This window comes from Aotus nancymaae, unplaced genomic scaffold (genome assembly GCF_030222135.1).
Source record: "Aotus nancymaae isolate 86718 unplaced genomic scaffold, 86718_ANA_hifiasm-v0.15.2.pri h1tg000003l, whole genome shotgun sequence".
Classification (NCBI taxonomy): Eukaryota; Metazoa; Chordata; class Mammalia; order Primates; family Aotidae; genus Aotus; species Aotus nancymaae.
This window is the reverse complement of record NW_026988414.1, coordinates 70,380,950-70,395,482: the sequence shown is the minus strand read 5'-3', so window position 1 is coordinate 70,395,482 and position 14,533 is coordinate 70,380,950. Positions and strand designations below refer to the sequence as shown.

Sequence of the window (14,533 nt, the reverse complement as noted above, 5' to 3'; positions counted from 1 at the left end):
GCATATGAGTGCATGTTTGTGTGCATGTGTGTGCATGTTTGTGTTTGTGCATGTGTGAGTGCATGTGTTTGAGTGTGCATGTGTCCGTGTGCACGCATATGAGTGCATGTGTGCATGTGAGTGCGTGTGTGCACGCATGTGTATTTGTGCATGTTTCTATGTGCATGTGTATGTGTGTGCATGTGTTTGTGCATGTGTGAGTGCATGTGTTTGTGTGTATGAGTGTGCGTATGTGTGCTCGTGCACGTAATTTATCTTGCTTACCTATACCTGGAAGGTGAATGAGCACCCATGTGATCTTTATCAGGTAAATTTAAAAAACAGCCAAGAAATAGCTCTTTCTCTCCACCCCCTTTTGTTCTGTATTTCCGCCTCCCACAACTTTCTATTTTAGGAAATTGCAAACCTCAGAGAAGTAGTATAATGGGCATCACATACCCTTCACTAATATTCTCCAGAATACATCTTACCTTATCTGTGTGCGTGCTCTTTCTCCATACACACATGGACACACGTGTGCATGTACACACACACACACACATACTCACTTTCAGTGACACATTCGAAGGTAAACAGCAGATCATGACCTTCCTAGGTACTGCAGGAGTGTGTACTTCTGTTTGGCCAAACACCATCCTCAGTCCAAGAAGATTTACATGGATTCAACGATGTCATTTTTTTTTCTTTTGAGACCGAGTCTTGCTCTGTTGCCCAGGCTGGAGTGCAGTGGCATGATCTGGGCTCACTGCAACCTCCACTTCCCAGGTTTAAGCGATTCTCATGCCTCAGCCTTCAGGGTAGCTGCGATTACAGGTGCCCACCACCATGTCCGGCTAATTTTTGTGTTTTTAGTAGAGATGGGGTTTTGACATGTTGCCCAGGCTGGTCTTGAAATCCTGGGTGCAAGCAGTCCACCCACCTCAGCCTCCCAAAGTGCTGGAATTACAGGTGTGAGCCACTGCGCCTGGCCCTCACTGTCTCTTAAAGTATCTTTTCCCACTGTTCAGCTTCTCTGATTACTGGAAACATCTCATTGTGAACCAAGTCTGACTTCTGGTCACGTCCCTTCCCTGGTCTGCTGGAGGAGTCCAGGTTCTTGTCATCTGTCCCTGATGATCCTTGAAATTGTCTGAAGGTTGAAGACAGTCCTCCTTCCAGAACCCCTCCATCCTGGTCACCATCCTGCCATCTTCTGGGCTTTTCCCAGATGGTCAATAACCCTTGTGATGTGTCGTCCCTGGAACTGGAGGCTGAGGGTCCCAGCCTGGGTCTGACCCTAGCGCAGAGCAGGCTCACTGCCTCCCCCTGGTGGGGGGTGCACTCCTCCGGATGCAGCCTCAGATCACATGGGTCTCACTGAGCCTGGGTAGGATCAACAGTGCCGGAATTTCTCATCCAGTCCTTGCATGATGGGTGCCCACTGACTGAAATTGATGTGGAGAAAGAGGTTGGAACTAGTATGGGCTGCAAACCATATAACATGCCAGGCCCTGGCGAGATGGAGGCGGCAAAGGGACAAGCCTCAGCCTCTAGGGGAAGTGGACTGTGGAATCCTAGCACCCCCAAGTATTAGCTGGGGCACCAAACCTCTCCGAGTCTCAGTAGTCTCATCTGTAGAAGGAAACAATGTTTGAACCTCACAGGTTTTCTGTGAAGATGAAATGAGCTCGTGTGTGTAGGTGTGCTCAGCAGAGCGGCCGGCGCCTGGTGGACTCCTTTATTGAAGCGTTGAAGAGTAAGTGGAATTTTGGTGTGCTGGTTGCCCAACACTATGGTTGCTTTAAATGCCAGTGAGTTGTACATTTGAAAATGGTTAAACTGGAGGCCGGGAGTGGTGGCTTATGCCTGTAATCTCAGCCCTTTGGGAGGCCAAGGCCCACGGATTGACTGAGCTCAGGAGTTCAAGACCATCCTGGGCAACATGGTGAAACCTCATCTCTACTGTAATACAAAAAATTAGCCGGGTGTGGTGAGGCACACCTGTAGTCCCAGCTACTGGGGAGGCTGAGGTACCAGAATTGCTTGAGCCCCGGCGGCAGAGGTCGCAGTGAGCTGAGATCGCACCACTGCACTCCAGCCTGGGCTACAGAGTGAGACTCTTGTCTCCAAAAAAAGGGAAAAAAAAAAAAAAAGTTAAAATGGTAAAGTTTATGTAAAGTGAATTTTTACCATGCACAAAGAATGAATGGAGGTTTTCCAGGCAAAAAGGTAGATGGGAGGGGCGGGTGATAGCATTTTAGGCATAGAGCTGGTTTCTGAGTTATTGGTGACATGCTGTCCAGGACAGAGTCACAAACAGAGCTTATAGCCTGTGCTAGAGACCGCTCTCAAGGCCAGGGTGAACTTCAGCTGGCATCACTATCTCAGTCACGCTTTATTTCACACCAAGATCGCCTGAGAGATTTTCCCCATCCCACTTTTGTACTGTATTTGCTCAAATCAAGACCCAAGTGAAGTCAGCTAGAGGGAGCTGGAAGAAGTTTCAAAGTTAAAGATGGAGCCCCACCAAACCAGCAGAGTGGGTGTCAACCTGTTCTGCACAATACGAGTACCTGGGGGAGACTTAAGGAAATTCATGCGAGAGTGCACGCTGGGGGCAGTGCACACGCCTGAGGACTTCACTTTAAGCTTCTCGGGGGAGTCTAATGCAGCCTAACACAGGACCCGTGTAAGCAGGTGGGCTCACGTTCTTTCTATCTAAGGCACATCTTGTTCTCTCACCAGCCTGGCTCCCCCTCAAGCACCCAAAGCCAATGTCTACAAGCCACTGACCTCTAAAGAGTCCGAGTCTTCTTTTTAGAGGGGACTATTTGCAGGAGAACAGAATGTGAATGAGGCCAGAGAAAGCACAAACTTGTCAATAAAGCAGATATTTCAACCGGTTTATTGTATCTTTACAATAATAAAAATAAATTAGTCACACACAAAAATAGTTGTCATTTTTGCTGAGAACAGACCATATTTACTCACATAATTCACCTTCTACCCTTCACCCGCTTACGTAATAATTTATCACTCTGAGGGGACATGGAGGCGATGGAGTCTTTAGTGGGTTCCTTGCTCCTGGCTGTGCAGTTCACAGGCCAGCCACCCGCCTCGGCCCCAGGTCCCCAGCAGGGACAGTGGAGGTGTCAGGACAGTAAGTGCTGCCACTTCCCTCTCAGCCACTCCCTGTCCCTGCCAGCTACCTGTCTCATCCACAGCTCTAACCAAGCCTCCCGAGCAATTGACGCTGCCAGTCCAAAAACGGGACAAAGCGAAGAGAAACGGGGTGACACCCTCCCATTTCCTTCTCCAAATGTCTGTGGATGAGGGGAAGGCAGATTAGATGAGGAAATATAATATTTAAGATGAAAAAGTGGCAATCAGGTTCAGGTACAATGCTTCCTGAATGAGTCGAAAAGCAGAGTAATTGATATTTGATCTTAAACCCTGGGGAACTGGACTGATTTGCATACTAAACAATTGTAACTATGGACTGAGAAAAAGACATCAATCGTACAGCGACACTCCAGGAGGCTGGGTTAGTACGGTCAAATGATTTCACACAAATGTGGATCGCATATGTAAATAAATACCTATCAGGTCCCTTTAAAATTAACACATTCTAAATAATAGAACTGTTTTGGTGTATGACTCATTCTGCAGATAGAGTTCAGAATACATATTTCCTATAAACATCTTGTATTTACAGAGAACAAAATAATAAGTTATAACAAAGTATATCCTTCTGTCAACTGAGTCGTAGGGAGGAGTCAAGGCAGCGGGTGTTAGTTTTGTGTGGCAGGTGGCTTCCCTCTCACAAGACAAAGGGCTGAGAAAGTTGGCTGGAAGTTTTCACCATCCTGTGGCCACTTATCCTCAGCACGATGGACACCCCCCCACCCCACCGTTATCTGCTGAAAAGAGCAGGAATGGGGGATAGTTCAGGGTGAAGGAAGTCACCTTGCCCCTGCGAAGGTGCAGGAACCCAAGGTGAGCTGAGAAAGAGTGATGGTGTCTACAAGGTCCCAGGCAAGTCATGGCTGTGATTCCACTACAGTGAGTGACCCTGGGCAGGCCCCCTGCCATCCTGCCGCTTGGTTACTCCTCTATGCAGAAGGCAGCTCTGACCAACTTGCCAGTGTTTCTCTGAGACAGGAGGCCACACTCAGCTCAGGGTTTCAGTCCCGCAATGGGCTCCCCATGACTGACATGGTGGCAAAAGTCAGCAATGGAAAAGCACGCAGCTATGTACTTGCCCTCACAGACCAGATGAATCACGTAAAGCTTTTCTACTTATAGATGCCCCTAAGCCCCAAGTGGGGAGAGCCCTGGGCAGCGCCAGACGCCTGAATCCCCTCTCCAGCATCCCTGACAAACGGCCTCCACTGCCACCTCCAGTGATGGGTGGGGTCACCACCTACCAGAGTCCCTCTCTCTCTGCAGGGCTTCAGCTTGTGAAAAGCTGGGTCTCTGCAGGAGCTAAACTTACCTCCCTGTAGCTTCTCCCTCCTGGTCCTAGGAGAGCTCTCCTTGTGCCCAAGTCCCTTCTCCAGCCTGAAGGTTCTTATGAAGTCCTTCCTGCTGTATCTGAGAATCTGAGCCCTTCATCAGGATGGGGAATTGATACACTGACGTTACAGATGATCGGTATTCTTCTTAAAGCGTGGTTCTGGCAAATGCAAACAAAATGTGGTATGACCCTCACTGCTGTTCTCCCTCACGTAGCCTGCCTGTCTGTGGGTTTTGTTTTTCTGCATGGTTCCAGCCCACTTTCTTGACTCTCACTGAGCTTGGTCAACTGAAATTCTTGCCTCTCTCCCACCTTGTATTTATATACTTTTTTGTTTTATTCTAAATATAGGACTTTATGTGGATTTCTGGTGACTTTTTAAGATCCAAGTTTTATTCCAGTCTCCCTGATCTTTCTCGAGCCAGGATCTGTCACCCAAGCCATTAGCTCTCCAGCTTCACGTCATCCATAACATTCTGTGAGGAAGGCATCTACGCTATTTTCCCATCTAAACCACAGTAAAATGTTTTATATGGCAAGGATCAAATACTAGTCTCCATCCACCAGGCTGATAGAGATTACGCAGCCTGTTTTCAGGGAAGTCATGCTTCTTTTTACCACGTATATTTATGTCTTCCTCCTCATTAGAAAATTGATATTCCAACTCTAAAGTGGCTCTCCTAATGAAAAAAAAAACCCAAAACACAACACTGGTTTAGAAAGGTCCTGGTAATATCTGGATTTCTCTCTCTGCCACATAACGATGAAAATACATCAAGCTCATGTCTCCTCTTTTCTATCCCTTTGTAAGGCCATTCTTTTTAAAGCAAAAAGAGTGTTGAATGCTAACCACTTTGAGAATAAATAGACGATACATACTCAAGAAAATAAAGAAAAAAACCTCCAAGAACTCTGGGCCAGAGAAGGTAAAGGGATAGGTGAGGACAGTGCTGAGAACCCTGGTCATGCTCTAGCTCCCTGGGGGCAGGGACGGGCTGCCTTGCTCCCCCTGGGGTCCCCGACAGCTTGCAGGCAGCAGGCACTGAACATGCTTTCACGGAACTGAACTGACGCCCTCTAGTGGCTGGCTGGCTTTACAGGCTTTTTTTTGTTTTTTGTTTTTTTTTAAGTTAGTATTTCTTAGGCCGTCCCTTTCTATGGCGAGAATCGCAAGTCATCGTGAGGCTGGAGAGGATCGATTGTATTAATGTCCGTCGCCTAGGCTGCAAGAGGCACAGTTTCCTTTTCCAATGAGTGAAAGTAAAACGGCACACTATTTTTGTTTGGACTTTGTTGATTTTTGTGAGGAAACCACATAACACCTTTAGTTCATCTAATTTTAAAATTCAGAGCAGGACATGAGGTAATCCAGTACACAGGCCAAAAAAACAAAAACAAAACAAAACAAAAAAACAAAAAAAACCCCACCCAGTATTGAAGTGTCAATTTCAACTCCACATGATGGCCAGTTAAGGGAACATGGGAAGACCAAAAAGAGGATAGCAGTGGCAGAAAGGAGAAGGGGAAATAAATGAGCACTAAGAAAGGAGAGAGACACATATTTGGAGGGAGACGGCCGCCAAAAGCTGGGCTTTTGTTAGGCCCTCTCCCCAAGGAAAGTTATCACTGGAAATCCCCAAGGCCCTAATTGTGTGCATTGTGCTAGGGAGAAAGACATTCAGATGCTGAAATAAAAAACCAGGGAATTAGTAAAAACTGGATCTCTAATACAAATACATTGATCAAACTCCTGTTCTCCAGAGATGAGCTCCAAGAATAGCTCAATGGTTTGTTGGAAAAAAAGAAAAAAGAGACCTTTGGTGCATGTACTTTCTCGCCTGGGAAGACATGGGGTTGATCAGTTTGCTCCTCTTCAATGGCACAGTTGGCAGGCTGGCCATTCTCATGGAGGGTCATTCTCCTTTTAAATAATGGTTAGGTAACCTTCAGGAGCCACAGGACACTTTAGACAGCAAAGAGACAAAGCCATCACGGACTCAGCCCAGTCACGAGAATTCCTGAGTTGGAAGAACCAGGGTGTTCACCTCCCACTCAACAGAAAATTCCCTTTAAGGACAGAGAGTTCCCTTGTATGTGATGGCCCTTGCCTCTGGTGGGTGGCTCTGATGACTAGAAGGTGTTCCTTTAACTTGAGTTAAAATCAGCCTTTCTCCCTTCCAACCATTGATCTTACCCTGCCCTCCAGCATGAAAAGAAAACCTCTTCAAATGATTGGCTTGCTGGGCAAGATCTGAGAGCAGCCACATCTCTTGTGACAAGCAGCCTCCCCTCGTGACAAGAAGCAAAACAAGTGGCAAGTGGGGAAGAGCAGGCCCTCAACAGCGCCGGTCAATACGCTCGGCCTCTCCCGTCTCTTCCCTGTGTCAGTCTGGGAGCCTCTGCCAGGCCGCTTATCCGCAGGAGTTCCAAGAGAATCAGGAGAGATGGGGATGCTTCTGGGAAATGATGCCTGGGGCTCCCCAGAAGAGAAGCTGGAAAGCTGCCCATGGAAAGGCCAGATAGAATTTCTAAAAGCCCCAGGTTAATGGAAGCCTAATGAGCATGTCCGGCCAGGCTGCCATATTGCTCCCAAAAGCTGCAAACCATCATCACATGAGCAGATTTGTCAGCTGAAAGAGCAAAGTGGGGAAACAGTTTGCTAAGAACCCAGGCTTGTTTTAAAAGGGAAATATGCCCCCAGGACCGTAAAATAAGTTTTCTGTAAGTTTACAATTTGTTTAGCTTGCTATTTTCCTTAATGGGTAAAATATGCATCTATTTCTCCTAACTGGTTTTTCAGAGGGTCCACCTTTCAATAGGCACTGCGTCCTCCTTCAGACCTGCAGCCTCTGGAACTGGATAGTTGGGGGAAGTGAATTGGAAGAGATGGGGAGGGGTCCACAGTGCCTTGTCCCAGGCCAGTTTTATTCACGCAGATCTTGGTGTGAAAGTCTGGGGGTGGGGGGTATGCACTGTGAGTCCTGGGGGAGGGGAGGAATTGTGGCCACAGAGAGAAACCCATAAACAAAACCAGAAAGGCCAGAAGGAGACTTGTTCTAACACAGCAGTGTCCTGGCTGGGACAGTCTGGCTGGACTCACCCTGAGGATGGTGAAGAGCATGGGGGAGGTGGCTAAGGCAGGGAAGAGCCCAGGGCGCAGAGCTGTGTGCTTCAGAAGTCAGCTCTGCGGTGGGGCCAGAAGGACCAGAAGGACCCTGGCTGGATTCCTTTGGGAGGAACAGCACTTGGAATGGAGTCAGAAATTCAGGCAGTCACCTGGTTCCCCCAATGGCTTTCTAGTCTCATGGACAGTTTAACAAAGCCTGCAGAGTCCTCTAACTAGGGTCTGTAACTTTGCAGGGAAGGAAAGGTAGGAACAGACGTCCAAAGCAACTGAGTGCTGGGATATAGACTTGACCAGAAAGATTTCAGGGGCCTGGGCTTTGTTTGGATTCTGGGAAACTTCTCAGCCCCCCACCCCCAGATTTGGTCAGAAATGAAGCCACCACCCTTCACACCTAAGGACAGCCCCCAAGCTGGTATTGGTAGATGACTGGGGCAGGGACTCAGCTTTTCCACTGGATAGGTGAATATACCTGGCAGGTCACTTACCTAAGTTGAGCCTCAGTTTCTCTGCCATTAAAATGCGGATAATGAATCACCCCCTACCTCTCATTCTGGGTTGTTGTGAGCTGCTAAGGAGCTAGTCTCTGTGAGTATACCTGCTAAATAAAGCACAATAGTCATGTGAGATATGTGTGTCATATGGCAGGAAACAGTCTAATTGAGAATGAAAACAGGCACAGCTGGGCTGAGGTCACAGAGGGACGCACACGTGTCGGCAAGGCTCTGGGTTGGGGACACTGCCTCCTTGGACTGTCCAGGGAGCTAATGTTAGAAAGGCCAGTAGCACCATGGACGGGGCGGCGCTCAGTCAGTGGCCCATCTGCTGACTTGAAAGGTGACAGATGGGAGCAGGGCTGAGAGCTCCATGCACTTCCTGCTTCTTGGCTTTCAAAGGACACCATTAGCAGGTGCCAGGTCCAAGGAGGGGATCATCAGTACATGGTGAGGCTTAAAGGACCAATTGTGGCTTTCAAACATCCTGTGTTCAAAGCCCCTGGGTACCATGGGGTGCGTTCACTGGAGGCAGGGGTGGTGACTAAGTGGCTTGGCAGTGCCTGGGCCAGGGGGCCCATGATGGAGCAGCAGCCAGCCAGGCGCACTGCAGTGATGCTGCCCTACTGATGGGGTGCAGGGTGTTATCTGCTCCCCAGGAAGCCCGTCTGCCTGTTGGCCACACGGGTGCAGGAGGCGCAGCAGGCGGTCTTGTAGTAGTTGTAGACGCAGAGTCTGGCCTGGACCACCACGTTGCAGTTGTAGTACTTGTCCTTGCAGTTCTCATCTGTAGTGGAAGAGAATGAACAAAAGACTCCCTGAGCACCAGAGGCAGCCTGGACTACCGGGAAGAGAAAGGGTGGTGGCTGCGGCGTTAACTCCTGTGCTGTTTATTACCTAGGTGAGGTGTGAATGTGCGCCAACAGCACACAGATTTTTCTTTTTTTTTTTTTGAGACGAGTCTCGCTCTGTCACCAGTCTGGAGTGCAGTGGCATGATCTCGGCTCATTGCAACCTCCATCTCCTGGGTTCAAGTGATTCTCCTGCCTCACCCTTATGCCAGCATGCCCAGCTTATTTTTATATTTTTAGTAGAGATGGGGTTTCACCATGTTAGCCAGGCTGGTCTTGAACTCCTTGACTTCAGGTGATCTACCTGCATTAGCCTCCCAAACTGCTGGGATTACAGGTGTGAGCCACTGTGCCCAGCAATCTTTCTTTCAAACATTTTAAGGGAAATAGGTATAGAGAAAAAGTCACTGAACTGTGCCTCACTTGACTCTGATCACTTCTCCTTTATCCTCATCACTCTAGAGGCAACCAGATGTCCCAAATTTGATGCTGCTTATCCCTAAACATTTCTTTACACTTAAACTCTGTATGATGTAATCCCTCACCACTCTGTGACACTTAAACATATATATTTGTATATAAATATTTTTATATTTTCTATTTAAAAAGATAAATATATATTTATAATTATATATAGTTTTTGTCCTTGGCAACTTACTCAACATTGAATTTGTGCAACTCATATTTAATGAATGCTCTAAATAATTCATTTTCCTTATTGAACAGAGTTTTCCTGTCTATATAATATAATCCACAGTTTAATCATTTTCTATTGATGGACATTTAAGTTGGACACTAATCCAGTGTTTTTTTCTTCTACTGCCAGCTTTTAAGCAGTTTTGTTACCATCCTCTGCCTGGGCCTTGCTGGGTCGTAATGTTTATGTAGCTTTGCTAGATATGGTCCGTTTGCTCTTCAAAGTCAGTGTAACTATTTACGTTCCTGTCAGTGGAACAGAAGAATTCTTTCCGCCGTATGTTTTAGTTTTGTTGATCTGGTGAATGTGAAATGATTGCCACGTGAGGCTGAGCATATTATGCATATTTGCCACTCAAGCTTCCTCTTCTGTGAATTGCTTTTCTTGATCTTTTGCTCATCTTCTGATTTAGTTAACTTTAAAAATGATTTGTGAAAATTCTTTCTATCTAATGGATCTGATCCTTTGTGAGTTAGGTTACATGTGCTGCCAATATCTTCTTCAGCCTGTGGCTTTTCTGATCACTTTCCTTCTGGTGTTGTTTGATAAACAGAGATTTTTACATTTTAATGTGATTGATTTATAATATTTTTTCTCCTTTGTGCTTTGGAATTGTTGGTTTCATTTAAAAAACCCTTTTGTATTCTGAAATAAAACATACATTTCCCCATTCTCTTCTAAAAGGTTTAAAATGCACTTCTCATATTCATTTGACTAATGCACCAGGAATTAGGGTATGTGGTGCGTGCAGGAAGACAGGAGGGACTTCGATTTTCTTGTTTTTTTCTTTGTATGTGGATGAACAGTTGTTTCATGAGCATTTATTGAAATGTTCATCTTTTCCCCACAGATTCATAATGACACCTCCATCACATATCACGCATCCTTTATATGTTTGAGTTTATTTCTGGGCTCTCTATTCTGCTCTCCCGGCTTTTTTTTATCCATTCTTGTGCCCATATGCCTTGATATGTGGTAGGAAAAGTCCCTCAACGTGGTTCATCATCAAAACTGCCTTGCTCTTCTTGGTTCTTTGCTTTTGCTTTTCCATATAAACTTCTTTTTGAGACAGAGTCTCGCTCTGTTGCCCAGGCTGGAGTGCAGTGGCTTGATCTCAGCTCACTGCAACCTCTGCCTCCCGGGTTCAAGCCATTCTCCTGCCTCAGTTTCCCAAGTAGCTGGGATTACAGGTGTATGCTGCCACACTTGGCTTTTTTTTTTTTTTGTATTTTTAGTAGAGACAAAGTTTCACCATGTTGGTCAGGCTGGTCTCCAGCTCCTGACCTTAAGTGATCCACCTGCCCCTTAGCCTCCCAAAGTGCTGGGATTACAGGCCTGAGCCACCATATAAACTTTAAACACAGGTTGTCAGATTTTTCTATGAAAACCCTTGCCTGGATTTTGGTTAATATTGCTTGAATTTATAGATTAATTTGGGAAAGAACTGACAATATACTTCTCAGCTGTTTGCTTTTTACAATATTACTCATAAATATATTTAGATAATGTTATTGCATCATATCTATCACCTTCTTTTACGGGGTATCTGAGTATGTTGTCCTATACGCTGGAACATAATTAAATAAGCCATTTCTTTCTATTTATACAAATGTAATTGCTTCCAATTTTTCTAAGTTACAAGAAATTGTAGGATTCATTCATTTGTTAATTCTACACAATTCATTAAGCCCTATTTTTTTTTTTTTTCAGAGATGGGGTCTTTCTGTGTTGCTCGGGCTGAGGTGCAGTAACTGTTTATAGGGATGATCACGGTTTGAGTTCCTGGGCTCAAGTGATCCTCCTGCTTCTGCATCCTGAGTAGGTGACTCGCCCGGTGAGCCCCGTTCTTTGCGTGTGCGTATCTGTACATTTTTGAGAGCATATTTTTAGTATATATTCCTAGCAGTAAAATGATTAAGTCAAAGGTAATGGGCGCTTTGTATCTTGATAGATATTGACAAAATTCTCTCCAAAAAGATTACACCAAGTTACAAGCTGGCACTTGACCAATCCCCCGCAAGTTCGCCAACATTGAACACTGTCTAATATTTTAAAACTTTGCCAATCTTATGGAAAAACATGGACTCCCATTATTTTTAAAATTTGCATTTCTGATTACTAGTAGCTTGAGCATTTCCTCAGCCTCTTTTGGTAGTTTTTTTTTTTTTTTTTTTGAGAAAGGGTCTCACTCTGTCACCTAGGCTGGAGTGCAGTGGTGCGTTCGTGACTCACTGCAGCCTCGACTTCCTGGGCTCCGGTGATTCTCCCACCTCAGCCTCTCAAGTAGCTGGGACTACAGGCATGCACCGTCACACCTGGCTAATTTTTGTGTTTTTGGTAGAGAAGGGTTTCGCCATGTTGCCCAGGCTGGTCTCAAACTCCTGATCCAAGTGATCCACCCATTTCAGCCTCCCAAAGGGCTGGACTACAGGTGTGAGCCACCGCGCCCGGCCTTGCCGTGGGTTTGTTCAGTGCCTTTATTCTTTACAAAACTGGACCATTTGTCTTCTTTAAAATTGAATGAGGTCTATCTATATTGGGGATTTAACTTTTTGTCTACTTGAGTGACATTTATTTGCTTTTAAGATGCTATCAGGCCAGGCGTGGTGGCTCAAGCCTGTAATCCCAGCACTTTGGGAGGCCATGGCAGGTGGATCACGAGGTCAGGAGTTCGAGAGCAGCCTGACCAACATGGTGAAACCCCATCTCTACTAAGAATACAAAAGTTAGCTGAGTGTGGTGGCATGCACCTGTAATCCCAGCTACTTGGGAGGCTTAGGCAGGAGAATTGCTTGAAAAAAGAAAAGATACTATCAATTGTAGGGTGATTTAAAAAAGCTGATTTCAAAAAGCTGACAACAGCACACACATACCCATGTACTCAGGTACTATTTTCTTCTTCAGCATCATGATCAAAATGTGCACGAGCCTTCTTTACCTTCAGAGCCTACACATAGTATTGCTGTCAGCAGCCCTCTGGGATATACCCTGTGTGCCATAACTCTGGCTTGTGGCCTGGACATTTTTAGTAACTTTGGTGTTGACAGGTATAATTTTGAGGCATATCAAAGAATACCAAGACCGTGTCTACAGCTTCTGCCTTGTTAATCTCACAGCCTCCCTTTTTTCTTCAGTTGGATTTTATGTAATTAGAAGCTAGACAATTTCCCCCCCTTGAAAAGACACCACAGACAAACATAGAAGACAAAAACAGTGACAACACATTTTGTAGCACATTACATTAGTTAAAAGCCTTTGACAAAGTGAGGCAGCTGAGTGATGCCCTTCAGAGCATATGATTTGCTTATGCCAGTAATTCCTAGCTTTGAGAATTACACAATCAATTCCAAGGGCCTGGCAATTTTGACTCTTTAGTTATATTATCTGGCTTGAGACAAACAGGCAACTTTATGTGTATAACTTTTTATCTTTTCTTTTTTTTTTTTTGAGACATGGCTGCACTCTCTCTCCCAGGCTGGAGTGCAGTGGTGGGATTGTAGCTCACTGCAGCCTTAACCTCCTGGGCTCTTGTGATCCTCCTATCTCAGCTTCCCAATTAGCTGGGACCACGGGCATGCACTACTATGCCCAGATAATTTTTAAACATTTTTTTGTTGACATGGGGTACCATTATATTTCCCAGGCTGGTCTTGAACTCCTAGGCTCAAGCGATCCTCCCACCTTAGCCTCCCAAAGTGCTGGGATCACAGGCATGTGCCATTGCATCCAGCCCAAAATATTTTCTTCTAGCATTTTTACAAAGCATTTTCTCTGTTACAGTCTTTAATCCATTAGACATTTACATATTTTATATTTTTAAAGCAATCTTCAGTGTGGTCTCAATACAATGGAAGTCTCTCCTCTCCCCACTTACTTATCATTCCCCCTTTAACAAACTTAACTTCCCTTTATAAAGGAGTCTGTTTCAGAATTCTGCATTATGACATTGGCATATAATATGCCTAAATCATATATTAGATTAGTGCAAAAGTGAATCCAACTTTGAAAATAATGGCAAAAACCACAATTACTTTTGCACCAACCTAATAGTTTTAGTTCTGTAGCTTTGTAATATGTTCTAATATACAGCACATACAGCTCCCCTCAGGAACCTTCTTTTATCATCTTTATAGTATTGAGCGTTCCCATTCAGGAATATGCTAATGTCTCTGTCTATTCACATTTCCCTTTATGTTCTATAGCAAGGCTTTCTTACTTTTTTTTTCTATATAGATCTTATATACTTCTTGATAATTTTCTTCTTATGGAATTTACATTTTTTTGGTTGCTACTGGGAATGATCATCCCGATAACTTTAGTCATGGGTCATTGCTGGGATGTAGGAATCTCTTAATTATAAAGCATCTATTCTGTAACTGACACATCTCTGGGATAGAAAGGATGTTAGATCAGTACATTAAAACCTTCAATTTGGTCCAGAGCAGGAGGAATCTACCCCATGACAGCTTATTGATACATTAATACATTTCCTGTGATGTTATTGTGAAGAAAGGAAAGTAAACAGGTTCTGTGTAAATAAGACTATGAAAAAGCCTACTGAAGGGGTTCGGTGCATCTCTATTCTGGAACCAGTCCTGACTACACCTGGGGGTGCATTCTGAGTAGATTTTAGGTGGGGCTTTGGGGCATTCAATATGCCTCTGGAGGTGCATCTCCACCCACCTCACACTTCCTATCTGCCCAATCTATGTGCAAGGTGCCTTCTTTGGTTTTCTGGCTGTACTTGAGTTTCCCTGCTGGGATGAGACCCTTCTTCATGAACTGCAGCCCAGGAGTGGGCCTAACCTCCCTAATGCTTTCCAGTGCTTTCCTCCAGGAAACTGGCCCCTATTTCAAGGGTGCAGGTTGGGG

At 45.2% G+C, this 14,533-nt stretch overlaps 1 protein-coding gene across 2 annotated transcripts in view; it reads right to left on the bottom strand.

Moving 5' to 3' along the window:
- Window positions 1-2,868: 2,868 nt before the first annotated feature.
- Window positions 2,869-14,533, bottom strand: part of THSD4 (thrombospondin type 1 domain containing 4) — a 645,795-nt gene continuing 634,130 nt past the window's right edge. For both annotated transcript variants that reach the window (XM_021667503.2, XM_012451308.2), the window contains one exon: window positions 2,869-8,900. In XM_021667503.2, the coding sequence (XP_021523178.2) occupies window positions 8,758-8,900 (143 nt within the window). In that variant the 3' untranslated portion in view covers window positions 2,869-8,757. The remainder of the gene's footprint in view (window positions 8,901-14,533) is intronic.